Below are 12,963 nucleotides of genomic sequence, written 5' to 3' on the forward strand. Positions count from 1 at the left end.
TTACATAGATAGGCAAGGTGGAATCATTGCCAACTAACTGCTGAAATGCTGCCCTTCCTATAATATACCAGTGTTCATCACAATGTTGTACGTGTGTTGTATGCTGTGTAAGTCCACGACTTGAATCGACGACTCGGAATTGAACAAAGGTCGGGTTCGTTATTATATAGTTATATAGTTGTCGACTCGCTAACCGCCGTTCCCGATTATGTCTACTATAACTAATGTAACACACGCGCTTAAAATGCGCGAAATTGAAGAATCTGCTACAATCAGCTGTACTAAGCCTGTCTAAAGGCGGTTAATGACCGTAAAGACGTATAAAGTGATTATTTAGAAGTCGCTTTTTATAGTACGAACCTGATAATTTGATTCATGTCTATACGCTTCCTTGCCGCTTCGGCCAGTTCTTTAAGTTAGGACCTATAAGGCCCTTGAGATAACTTTAGCGCTAAACGTTGGTAGTGTCTCCGAGATTTTGTTCTTTGACGCCGAAGCTAAGGTTAGGCTTAGGCTTAAAACATTGTTGCTAGAACGCAATTCGCCTACCCGTGCTGTAGGGGTGCATTCTTTGATAATTTTTTATTTTGCCTCCACGTTACTATGTACTGGTGAAGCACCCGATTGTTGAAACCATGCATTCTCTTTCAAACTGACGTTTGAAAATGAGATACATATAGTATGAGACTTGACTAAGAAGTAAATGAGAAGGTGAACAATCTACCCCTATAGAAGAGGCCACAGTCTTATTTAAGATTGTACATTAGAACTTTGGGACTCAGCAGTCGGAGATCTCCTTGATCACTTAGTGCCGAGGCTCAAAACACAAGAGAATTGATGTGGCTTGGCATCGGAGATCATCTTGTTTAGGCAAAGCGCCTCAGCGAGCCTGACCTATAGGGCCGAATTTCGGCCACATGGATCACCTAAATATCCACACTCCCTCCCCTTTATCTTAATCGCTTTATGTACAAAATAGATTAACAACGGGATCTGCAGCATTGCCTCTGATCGAAATCCAACAATAGTTCAACAAGCGTGTTTCAAATACAGCATGTTGGTTAGAACTTCAGCTCCTCCCTTCCAAGCCATATAACAAGTATAGTCAGGTCATGGATCTGCATTCAAAAGGATTGCAACCTCTTTGCTTTCGCTTCGTATCGAAGTTGATTATCACTTATCTGATATCGGAATTCATTGAAAACGTGCGCTTTTGGGAAATCAATTACATCACAACCATGAAATCCCGGTCCTACAGTAGGTTCCTTCTGCAATAAAAATGATCCTAGGCAGCTAATGTTCCGTGTGAAAAGGAGGTAAGAAGATCGGTCCGTTGATCCTCGATCGGACTAATGGAGCGTTTCTCGGTCTTGACATCTCCCTTTGATTTAGCGCCCTCCTTAAAGCAATGGTCAGTAGTATAACTTACCCAGCGTTCCATATCGCTGGAAACCAAGTACCTGCTGCATTTATGAATTGCGGTAATTGAGCAACGAATTGCTGGATGTTGGTACATTATTATTAATGTATAAACCTGGGAAGTACTACGGAGTAATATTGCCAATATTGTTTTATTTTTGCAATTAGCACTCACATATGTTGTACATACATTTGTATGTTGTACGTAATTAAAGGGAATAATTTATTCAAACCTAAAAAATGTTTGATCTTCATCGTATTTGTCCGAATCAGGGCCCACGCAGCCGCTAATCCATAGAGGTCTGGAGTCCGTCGGGTTTCTTGGCGATGAGAAAAATAGCCCTCTGGAGCTCTGTTCCTTAGCAAAGAAGCCAGTTCCTAACAATGTGGATGAAGCTGAACTCATAACCCATGGTTCCAAGTGGGTACAAATCGATCGGTTAGCGATTCTGTGGGTGTCGTCGCGTGTGGGAATATTCTGGAAAAGGTAATTCCGGCTCTCACCGGAGGAATATCAGCCCTGGAGGGTCCGTTTCACTTGGACCAACTTTGTGAGCGGAGCACCTCCTTGTTTCGTGATCCAATCACGATTGGGTGCCTATGTTTGTAATCCAGATCTATACACATGTTGTAGACACCCTCGTGCAACTAAATAAGCTTAACGAGCAAGGAGTGTCCACAATGAGTGTCCACCTCACTCAGGACCATTCGCATGGCTGTTTGAACAAAACCCGCTACTGCCCCAGTGGGAAAAATTTCCCCCCCTCTTGATTACCTTCAGCGTGGTTTTTGAACACGTTCATCACCATCATGGGGGGGCCATTTGTTCTTTCTTGCCCTTTTGGCTCTGCTTATCGTTGGTATTCATGCAGCAGAGTCGGATACAACTGCCTTCCCGTCTTGCGCGGTATGTACATCTCTCAACGCAGTTCAATGTCGTATCTCTTCCTGATAAACATGTGCTAGATCACTTGCGACAACCAGTTATTCCTCGACTGCTCATTGAGCAACAATACATCATGCTTCTGTGCCAGTGACTCTCGTCCCACGGCCTTGTTAGATTGTGTTGAAAGTAACTGCACGACAAAGGAATTCTTCAGTGCGTCTCGATCGTGGTTGATCTACCCAGCCTGCTCTAACTCTTCTAGCCACAAAACGTCTGTATGAACAAGAATGTGATATAACACCGCTCGAAGGCCCTCCGGTGGTCAAAGTCTCGACTCTAATCCCTTTTATACTTGCGTCGGTTTTCTTCGTCGTGAGAATGATCGCCAAGAGCGGCGGCCTCGCTGGTGGATGGGGTTGGGATGATTATACAATCATTGTCTCCTATGTCAGTGTCACATCTTAATGTTCTCCCATGCAGAATTAACAGGCTTGCAGATTCTGGGAGTCGCCATATATGTTCTGGACATCTACAGTAAGCCGGCAGTCCCCATGTCCGGTCTGACAGGAAAATCTAACAGATCAGTGATCCGCAATGGCTTCGGTCGAAATATCTGGGACCTCCCTTTTCCCACCATCACCAGATTCTACCAGGTTCGGTCCTCTCTCTAAGGCTCCTTTCAAATCTAACAAGAGCAGTATTTCCAAGCTATGGCCGTCATGTATAAGGTCCAAATTTCCCTCGCAAAGATCTCCGTATGCCTCTTCCTACTCCGCATCTTCCAATCACGCACATTCCGCTATTTAGCGTACGCGCTCATCGGTATCAACGCCTCGATCGGTATCACTTGGGCCTCGGTGGATGCCTTCCGTTGCGTGCCAACACGCCTGACATGGACCGGCTGGACGAACGAGGAATCTGGATACTGCATCAATTTTATCGTCGCGGTTCTTGTTAACTGCCTGGTGAACATCTTTGTCGACTTTATATTGATCGTCATGCCGGTGTACGAGGTGGTCAAGTTGCAGCTGCCTCTGCGAAAGAAGATAGCCGTCGCATCGATGTTTATCGTGGGATCTGTGTACGCACTCATATACCCCGGCCTTTCTTTTTCTTTTACGGATCACTAACCAATCTCACAGTCTAACGATCATCGCGATAATTCGAGTCGTCGTCTTTTGGAACAACCGCTGGGGTGCCAATGAGACTCTCTGGCCTATACCCCCTCATGCACTGGTCCGTCATCGAATGTCAAATTTCTGTTATGTGCGCTTGCCTGCCTGCATCCAGAGCCCTTATCGGTCGATGGTGCCCTGGTTTGCTGGGAGGATCGTCGTACCGAAAGACTGAATCCCATGCGGTTGAATACTATAACAAGAAGTCAACGGGGAGCGTCAACATCAACAAGTCTGTTACCTACACTGTGAATTATGAGTCTCGGTCGGCAACAAATAGTGATGTGGAGCTGGTGGATATAGACCCGAAACATGTCAAATAATGGATGAACTTGCTCCTTTACTTCTTCTTCTATAAATTATATATCCATCATAGATGAGATCTAATTAGTGCATGGATACGATTCTATAAAGCATAAACTGATATTTTAATAACCTTTGCTGCACGCCTAGTACTATGGCCTGAACGTAGCTTGCGACTTTGTATTTCCCCATAGAAGATAGACAATCTCCAGAGTAGGCTCTGCAGGCATTTTCTGTTATTCAACGAACCTCTATTCCAGGGTGTTTTCGAAGGAGTAAGTCTCCGTCATCCAAAGCTCCTAGCGCATCTGGGGAGCTGCAGCAACTCTTATCACCGGGAGGCTATTGTCCATACACCCAGAAACAGTTGGATGTCACGATCGAACAATGAAGGCGTAGGCTTGATGGCAGCAGTTAGAGATTATGATCAGCATATATGCATATTCATACTGTTGATCATCTGTCCTTCTATAGATATGGAGGACCTCGTCTATCGGTTTACATGCTCTTTGGTCTAATGATATTATGGGAAAGTAATCAACATGCATTTTTCTTTTCTTTTGTTTTGTTTTTTAGACAAAAAAAGTCACGATAGGAAAGTAGGGAAAGGGAAAAGATAAGACCCCTTGAGAAATCATCGCTACCCTCAAACAGTGCGTATATGGTTTGAAGGGCGTTTGCATGCGACAAACAACGCCTGCCCCCATCCCCCATCCCTCATCCCTCATCTTCCTCCAGGTTATTTGCACCCCACACCTCTCTCCTCTTTAATACCTCCAATCCTTTTACCTGATTCTGCTGCCTGTTATTATCCACTTCTCGTTACCCAGTTCTGCATCTTCTAGTCAAGATGTACGAATGTGGCACCTGTGACTTCGAGTTCCGCTACCGAGAGGACTGCGATGCTCACATGGACGAATACGACCATTGGGTCGAATGTGAGGCATGCACTCGACAATTTCGCACCGAGCGTAGCTGCGAGCAGCACATGGACGCCCTTGACCACTGGGCACCGGTCTTTGAGTGCGAGACTTGCACTCGCACCTTCTCTTCCCAAGATGCCGTCAATCAGCACATGAATGCGAAGAATCATTGGCAGCCGACTGTCCCCTGCGAGACGTGCTCTCAGGTGTTCCACACCGAGGAAGCTGCTGACCAGCATATGGCGGCCGAGGGACACTACGAGAACTACTGCGTGGAGTGTGATCGACGCTTCATGAATGAGAACTGTCTTCGCCAGGTACGAGAACTAAGCCAATTCTGGAGAGCTACCCGGGCTAATCCTGGAATCCTGACTAATTTGTCTCTGTCTTATCTACAAATAGCACTTGAACTCGCGCATTCACCGCGGTGCTGATGTCGTATGCCCATTTTGTGATGCTCACTTCGTCACCGCAAGTGGTGTCACCCATCACATTGAATATGCTGGCTGCCCGAACGCTCGCAAGTGGAACCGGGAGACAATTCACCGCATGATCCAGCGTCTGGACCCCAACGGACTCGTCACAAACAAGCAGATCGAATGGCGCAATGAACAGAACGTCCAGTACTACACTACAGATTGCGCCTTTAACGGTACGAACTGGGAATGCTACATTTGTCGGAAGGGATTCGGTTCAATGGCCGGTTTGAATGCGCACCTTAACTCACCAGTCCACAAGGAAAAGATTTACCATTGCCTCAACAAGCGTGGTTGTGGCAAGGAGTTCGTCTCCCTCGCTTCTTTGTTCAATCACTTGGAGAGCGAGTCCTGCGGATACATCCGGTTTGGGGAAGTCCAAAACGTCCACCGACGACTGAATGACGCTATTATGAACCGCAAGATGATCAATTCGCTCTAAAGTCTAAGCGATCAGGTTTGCCTGGGAGCAAATCACACCACGGTCGCTTTACTGGAGACTAGCATCGAACGTTTGATGAAGAGGGGCGGCATACGAGATATGAGCTGGAATGACGAGGCATCTTCCAGAAGATGAAGTTGTAAAGATATGGAACAAGGTCTCGAGCTCCAACGAGGATCTAGCAACCTATCAAAGTCGCACCATACTCTTACTATCTATTCGTTATCTTCCAGTTTCTATTGGATTTGATTGGGAAAAAAAGGAGGGGGAAAAAGGAGGAAAAGAAAAGAGAGGAAAGGAAAAGGAGGAAAAAAGAGAGAGAAAAAAAATAAAATCTAGTTTCTCGCCTTTTGGCGTTGACATATTCAAATCTCCGAACTCTCAAGGTATATCTCAGGGGATACGATAGAGTGTAGAAGACGACTCGCAATTTCGGCGCTAGAATATGCTTTTATCCCACTCACGTCCAAGTAGTATCCAATGCTCCTTGATCCAATCGCCTGCCTTTTCCGCTACTGAATATAGGCGCCTGCATATTACCACTGACGTTATTCGGAAAGATCGACTCGTCCACCACCTGACGGCCTTTCACTCCTTTCACCCTCAGATGAGGGCCTAGCACTGCACCGAGGTCTCTATATATTAACCGAGGCAGGCAGATGCAGAACTGAACGGTTGGTGTGAAGTCTCCTGAAGAGCATGCCCCCGTCATATCAAACCTGTAACCATATTCGCACTTGAACGAGACCCTTGTCCTTGACATTGTTAGACGGACTGCAGAACTGCCGATTTGAGAGTTGCGATTCTCACGCAAGGGTGGACCCGGAGCCGTTTCACTACGCCTGGGCTCGGGAATGCAAGTGTTAAAATGGATATAACTCGTAAATGCTCAAAGCTACCGCCATATCCTATTGATTCTCATTCAGTTCCTCTCATCGAGCAATGCAATGCTAGCCCTAATTTAACTTTCGTCACCCAACGTCACACACTAGATACATATTGCGCTACTGTAAGCGTCTCAATTATTCGTATGACAACAAATCGACCGTGGGCTTATATAGGAATCTTTTTCATACTGAAATTTTTGAAAATGGACTTTCTTCAGGCCGCACTCCATTGAATACTTCTTCTACGTCTGTTCCAGACAAACATTTCCTCAATTGGGTCTCGGCTGTTGAGTTGTTCCGGCCTAAAATACTATCTACTTTTCTTCGCCCATGATTCATTCCGCAGCAGGGCTCGGATTTACATGGACGAGGGCAAGGACCTTCCAAGGTTGTACAGTAAAACCCTATTTCTAAGAACTAATTCACACACGGCAGAACGTTCGTCATATCCGGGTATTCGCTAAATCCAGGTCCCATACACTGGTATAGCGGGCTCAGACACGGCAAAAAGTTCGTTAGACCCGTATATCCGAGATCGTTATAACCCGGTTTACAGCCCAGGTGTAGTCCAATTTCCAGGCCACAGACCCACGGGCGTTCCACAACTGGATCCGGGGTGGGTCGTATAGGGGGATTTCCGGTCCATTCACATCTGATTATCCGCGGTTGAGCCGAGCAGATGACAAACTTGAGCTCCATGGGTAGGTAGACTCGGCTTGTCATCTCAAGACTATAGCCGATACTTGCGGGCACCTGTCGGATTTGACGTCGGGGTAAGTTTCCCTCGGACGATGTCGCAAGTATTAAGACCCCTCCCTATGTCGCTGTAGATCCGTTGAATGCGTGGAAACGACAGAGTATCCCCATCTAGTTGTGTACTTCTCGATTGAGTCTCTTGTCTTTGTCCATTTCCCTTCTCCGGTAATACACCAATCCTCTGCATTCAGGATGAGGGACTTTCCTGCGGTGGAAGAGAGGTCCGTTGATGAAGCCCGCCGGCTGAGAGTGGTCATCATCGGTGCTGGCATTTCAGGGATTCTGGCATGTATCCGCTTCAGGCAGCGAATTCCCAATCTGGACATATGTGTATACGAGAAGAATGCAGATATTGGAGGGACCTGGTTTGAGAATCGATATCCAGGGTGTGCTTGTGGTATGTCAATACAGTTGCCCGATTCGATAACTAACGGATGTTTGTTTTTTTTCCAAAATTTGACACTAACCAGCCTTGTGTCTGATAGATATTCCAGCTCATACCTACCAAGCGACCTTCGAGCCTAACAAAGAGTGGTCTACATTTTATGCCAAGGCTGAAGAGATCCACCAGTATTGGAAGCATGTCGCCGAGAAGTACGGATGCATGGAGCACATCAAATTGAGACAGCAGATGTCCGAAGCTGTCTGGGATGAGGAGCAATCAAAGTGGAATCTGGGGGTATGTCAATTTGTCCACAGAGTCAGTTCAGGAATTGACCTCATCTCTTTAGATTCAAGACTCGGCGAGCTCGACCACTTACACAGATCGATGTGATATCGTAATTCAGGCGACGGGAGCATTGAACAACTGGAAATGGCCAAATATCCCTGGCCTTCAGGAATTCAAGGGCAAGTTGATGCACAGTGCCTCGTGGGACCAGACCTATGATTACAAGGTTGGTCGAGTTTGCGACATTGTGCTGTATATAGACTTACTCGATCACAGGGCAAACGTGTTGCGGTCGTCGGTAACGGGTCGAGTGGGATCCAGATTGTTCCCGCATTGCTACCTGACGTGCCACACATCGACCATTATGCGCGCAGTAGGACGTGGATTTCCCCGTCGTTTGGGCGAGAGCAAATTGAAAAGCGTGGACAGGGGCTGGACAATTGTATGAAAGAAAACCCCCCTCAGCCGTGTTTGCTATCCCCATTGACACAAGTTGAATAGTTACCTTCACGTCCGAAGACATCGAAACCTTCAAGAAAGATCATCAGACATATCAGAAATTCCGCAAAGGTATGCCCGAAGATACACGAACTTGGCAACGAACATATATTCAGCTAACGGTAAACACAGACGTAGAGCTAGAGCTTCAGTCTATCCATGGTATCACCCTTACCGGGCATTCAATGCAGCTCGCAGAACAGGAGGTATTCGCAGAGAACATGAAGCGGCGCCTGGCCAATAAACCTGGACTGATTGATGAACTACTTCCTTCCTTTCCGCCCGCGTGTCGCCGACTCACCCCAGGTCCCGGCTATTTAGAAGCGTTGACAGATGACAAGGTAAATCTTATCACATCGGATATTGTCAAGGTGGACGAAACCGGGATAATTACCGCAGATGGTCAACACCGGCCTGTCGACATGCTTGTATGTGCGACCGGCTTTGACACATCATATATTCCACGGTTTGTGATCAAAGGCCGGAAAGGTGTCACCCTTTCGGAACGATGGGAACAAACCCCGGAGACCTACCTCTCAATCGCGACAGATGGGTTCCCGAACTATTTCATTTCCCTCGGACCTAATGCCGGGCTGGGCGAGGGCAATCTTCTCCTGCTCATCGAGAGAGGGATAGATTATGTCACAGAATGTGTGCGCAAGATGCAGCGGGACAATATTCGGGCTATGGGTGTTCGGCGGGAGGCAGTCAAGCGTTTCACACGATACTGCGATGCATATTTCGCGGGAACTGTATTCAGCAGTAAGTGTCGCAGCTGGTATAAGGGTGGTACTGAGGATGGTCGGGTCACCGCTCTCTGGCCAGGTATGTGTTGGCTTCTCAAATTCCCACTGCACTGGTATTGACCGCCTAATCTCAGGTTCTTCCCTACACTCCATGAAGGTGCTCGCAAACCCCCGATGGGAGGACTTCGAGTATTGTTATGTGAATGATAACGTCTTTGGTTGGCTTGGGGATGGCTGGACAGAGAATGAGAAGCATAACAAGATCAACGTGGATTACTTGGATGATAGAATGGTTGATTTTCCGTGTCCAATGAATATCGCTAAATAGGAGAGGTCGTGGCGATACCCGCATGGACTGTGCAAGGCGAACCTTGACCATCAAGAAGAACTATGCAAATACCAATAGCCTACGGAGTAAATTAAATCAGAACTTTTAGAAAAGGGGAAATAGAGATATCCTGGTAGATCAATAGTATCAATGGATGTTTATTGTTTGAGCCCCTTTCAGCACATTTGGTGATCTCAGGGGGCTGACCATACCATACCTGACTGGTAATATTGCCAGGTACTTATTGGCGTACCCAAAGCCCAAATGGTACCTCCTTTCTGCAGACTTCATAGAAATACCGATACATCGTCCTTTCCCCCCACAGACACGTTGCTTTCTCTTCGTACCCCGGATATTCCCCTCCTCCCCGGTGGGCCACCATGGAGCCGACAGACAAGCCCTTCCGCTGTAACGTCTGTCAGCGTGCATTCACGCGCATTGATCACCTCAAACGCCACCATTTGCGCCGTATGTGTGGTCCTGCAGCTACCCATGCCACATACTGAACCTCGACAGATTCTGGCCAGAAACCCTATTCCTGCATATTCTGCAATGGCTCATTTGCGCGCTGGTGAGACAAGCCAAGACAATCTATAGTAGCTACTTCGGAATCTGATCCTCGGGACTTAGTGACAATTTGCGCGTCCATTACACCGATTGCGCCAAGCGCGGGGATCGCGAAATTCCCGAGACGGGTCAGAGGGGTAGGCGGCGACATGCTTGTCAATCGGTTAGCGCACACATATACTACATGCGAGCCTACTATGGGTACTGACATTTGCTTTTCTCGGATAGTGTACCTCGATGAAACTGCGGTGCGATGGACAAAGTCCTTGCGGATCCTGTCAGAAGAGAAACTTGATATGCAACAACGAGCGGACAACTGGTCAAAGTCACCTAGGGATCGAAGAAGGTACCGAAAACCTTGAGTCAAGTGGGTTGCAATGGAAGACTTATACAAACCGCACAGAAATATCGGTGAAACCCGAGATCCCCCAAGAAGAGCCATCATCCGACCGAGGGTCGATCAAGTTCTTACTTAATGGTGGCACCGATAGCTTCACAGAAAACTTTCGACTCCCCCCGCGCAGTGATCGTACGCGCAGTCTCGACTATCACAATACAATTGGCTTCGAGGAATTGCAGGGCGCAGGGTTCCCTTACAACATCAATGCCGCTCGGGCGGAATACGGCTCTAGCTTCATTGATTCCGAGCCTGTCGCGCCGCAATTCTTCCAAGATACATTCCTGGACTTTTTCCACGGCCCTTTCGGTGATGGAAATAGGCCCACGGGGAATCCTTATCATACCGGCGAACTGAGCTACCAGTGCGGCATCCCTCCAGGACAGCATCCTACTGCATTGCCCAGAGATCCACCTATCTTTGAAGCGGAGCGACCGTTCGCAATGACATTAATTCATATAATATTAACACAAGCGTGGCAGGTCCCGCTTGCTCCTACAGCGCAGGAGGAGCTATCTACAAATCTCAACTTTCTATTGACCACTGCGCGGATACGAAAATACATTACGCTTTATTTCAAATACTGGCAGCCTAACTGTCCAATGCTTCATATGTCGTTTGATCCGGAGACAGTTCCCTGCCGCTCTTAGCCGCGGTAGTCTTTATGGGCGCAATGTACAGTAGCGACGAGAGGGAGGTCTACGTCGCCAAGAGAGTGCTAGATTTTGCAGAGCTATTCATCTTTGCGAATGATGTGTTCTCGGCAGAGAGCGAGATTGCCGCCACGTTCTCAGGCAGCAAATCCTTCAACGAGGAAACCAAGGACTGGGATTGGTTCCTGAATTTCCAGGCCGGGTTTATCATCACTATTGCCCAATACTGGGCTGGAAACCGTCTGTCTCGAAATCGCGCGATGGAAAACCGATTTGGTGAGGTTGTGAAGGTTGCTCGACGGATCGGACTTGTCAAATCCCGTCATCTTCCTGATGACCAGGTCTCAGAGCACCTGTGGATCCAAAAGGAGTGTCGAATTAGGTGCGTATCTTCCGCCCTTCTCGGATTCGCCTCGCTGATATTTACAGGACGATCTGTATGATTTCGCTGCTCGACTGCGCATTCTTTTTCTTTCAGAATTACCCTTGCCGCCTGGCACGCACTGAAATGGAATGCGATCTGCCCTGCGATGAATCACTTTTCGTCTCCGAGCACCCGTTCGCGGAGCCAAATTTTCGCTTCCAACGTGACCTTAGGCTTTCGGAGGCTTTCAGGAATCTGTTTGACGAAGCACCCGAGTCTAGTCCAATGGACCTTACTGCACTAGACATGTTTATCTTGATTCACAGTACGTCTTGTGCCCAAAGCTTTCTTTAGTGCCTTGCACCGGCTGACTCCATTTCTAGTTCTATTCTCCTTTATTAATACTCATATGACACTTCTCGGTTCTTTTATACCCACTGGCCGTTTGAAGAATCCCAGAAATAGTGCCAGGATTGGCACAAAAGACAGCGCGGTTCCTGGAGATTCTATCCTCATTGCCATCCGCATTGCTCTGTCCCGCTGGCGTGATTGCTGGATTGCGCTACGCAGTAGAGTAACAAGTGACGAATGGGCGTCAATGGGGTTGTTCAAGAATAGCTATAACTTTTGGCTGGTATCGCAACTGCTTATCACCAGAAAGGATGCTGTTGACGTGGTGATGCAGATGGAAGTGCACTGTGAAGATAAATTGGAGAAGCTGAAGGTGTTGCTTCTTGATGACCAGGAAGATGTATGATTATCATGACAGAACTGGAGATTTTGTAAATCTAGTAAGCTTTGTTAGATGGGCTAAGGCGGGTTAACTTGGCCTTGGCGCTTATAGACTGGGAGGCGTTTACTTTTGTGACCTTCCGCGACATTTTGCTTATTGTACGGTTCATCCAACTTGGTGCCTGCTTCCTTTAATGATACCCATGGACGGCTATCAAGATTCTATGTTATGATATCTTGATAAACTGAACAGTATCCTCCTGAATGTGGAGCGAGGGGTTCCCGGCCCCTCCCTAAACCTTATCGTCGCATAGGGTTTTACACCTCTCTCTTTGTTGTTTCCTATTGGAAGAAGCGACCCGGGGAACTCGAAGCTCATCGATTTGCTTCCCACCTGGGTGTGACACATACTACGGTAGATGGGCAATCAAACACCGATGTGCGACTCCGTATATTGACTCGATCTACTTACAAACCTTCTACCCAAGACCATGTTAACATGCATAGTATCCTTGCATCCCGCTGCTGCTTCTGTATTCACGACGATGAAATGCAAGGCCCAGTCAAAGGCCGATGAAGAGTCGACCACAGGAATCGTTTGTGGTTGTACTGGTCTGGAGCTGAATGGCTTTGAAGCATTACATCAGTCTATAGTTCGGGAACGATCAATTCCTGATATGGCTGTTTTTCGAGACTGTTTTGTATCTTTTGGACACCAGTGAAGGCGGTTGCTCGATTTAG

At 47.4% G+C, this 12,963-nt stretch overlaps 4 protein-coding genes across 4 annotated transcripts; all 4 read left to right on the plus strand.

Moving 5' to 3' along the window:
* Nucleotides 1-2,100: 2,100 nt before the first annotated feature.
* On the plus strand, nucleotides 2,101-3,655 carry N7519_010239 (CFEM domain-containing protein; the record flags this gene model as incomplete). Its single annotated transcript, XM_057297012.1, has 8 exons — nucleotides 2,101-2,164; nucleotides 2,292-2,326; nucleotides 2,386-2,518; nucleotides 2,568-2,752; nucleotides 2,803-2,839; nucleotides 2,891-2,958; nucleotides 3,004-3,386; nucleotides 3,448-3,655. 8 exons carry the CDS (start codon nucleotides 2,101-2,103, stop codon nucleotides 3,653-3,655), a joined length of 1,113 nt encoding a protein of 370 aa, XP_057144894.1.
* Nucleotides 3,656-4,633: 978 nt separating this feature from the next.
* Nucleotides 4,634-5,624, plus strand: N7519_010240 (uncharacterized protein; the record flags this gene model as incomplete). The annotated part of the gene is made up of 2 exons (XM_057297013.1): nucleotides 4,634-5,023; nucleotides 5,109-5,624. 2 exons carry the CDS (start codon nucleotides 4,634-4,636, stop codon nucleotides 5,622-5,624), a joined length of 906 nt encoding a protein of 301 aa, XP_057144895.1.
* A 1,835-nt stretch (nucleotides 5,625-7,459) lies between these two features.
* Nucleotides 7,460-9,509, plus strand: N7519_010241 (flavin-containing monooxygenase; the record flags this gene model as incomplete). The annotated part of the gene is made up of 7 exons (XM_057297014.1): nucleotides 7,460-7,664; nucleotides 7,753-7,946; nucleotides 7,999-8,163; nucleotides 8,214-8,379; nucleotides 8,439-8,507; nucleotides 8,568-9,260; nucleotides 9,316-9,509. The coding sequence occupies 7 exons, from the start codon at nucleotides 7,460-7,462 to the stop codon at nucleotides 9,507-9,509; spliced, it is 1,686 nt and encodes a 561-aa protein (XP_057144896.1).
* A 1,637-nt stretch (nucleotides 9,510-11,146) lies between these two features.
* On the plus strand, nucleotides 11,147-12,247 carry N7519_010242 (fungal specific transcription factor domain-containing protein; the record flags this gene model as incomplete). The annotated part of the gene is made up of 3 exons (XM_057297015.1): nucleotides 11,147-11,508; nucleotides 11,556-11,815; nucleotides 11,874-12,247. 3 exons carry the CDS (start codon nucleotides 11,147-11,149, stop codon nucleotides 12,245-12,247), a joined length of 996 nt encoding a protein of 331 aa, XP_057144897.1.
* Between the last annotated feature and the right edge of the window lie 716 nt (nucleotides 12,248-12,963).

The sequence above is a fragment of the Penicillium mononematosum genome, assembly GCF_028829835.1.
Source record: "Penicillium mononematosum strain IBT 11891 chromosome Unknown utg000005l:1.0-9366267.0:1.0-9372171.0, whole genome shotgun sequence".
Lineage (NCBI taxonomy): Eukaryota > Fungi > Ascomycota > Eurotiomycetes > Eurotiales > Aspergillaceae > Penicillium > Penicillium mononematosum.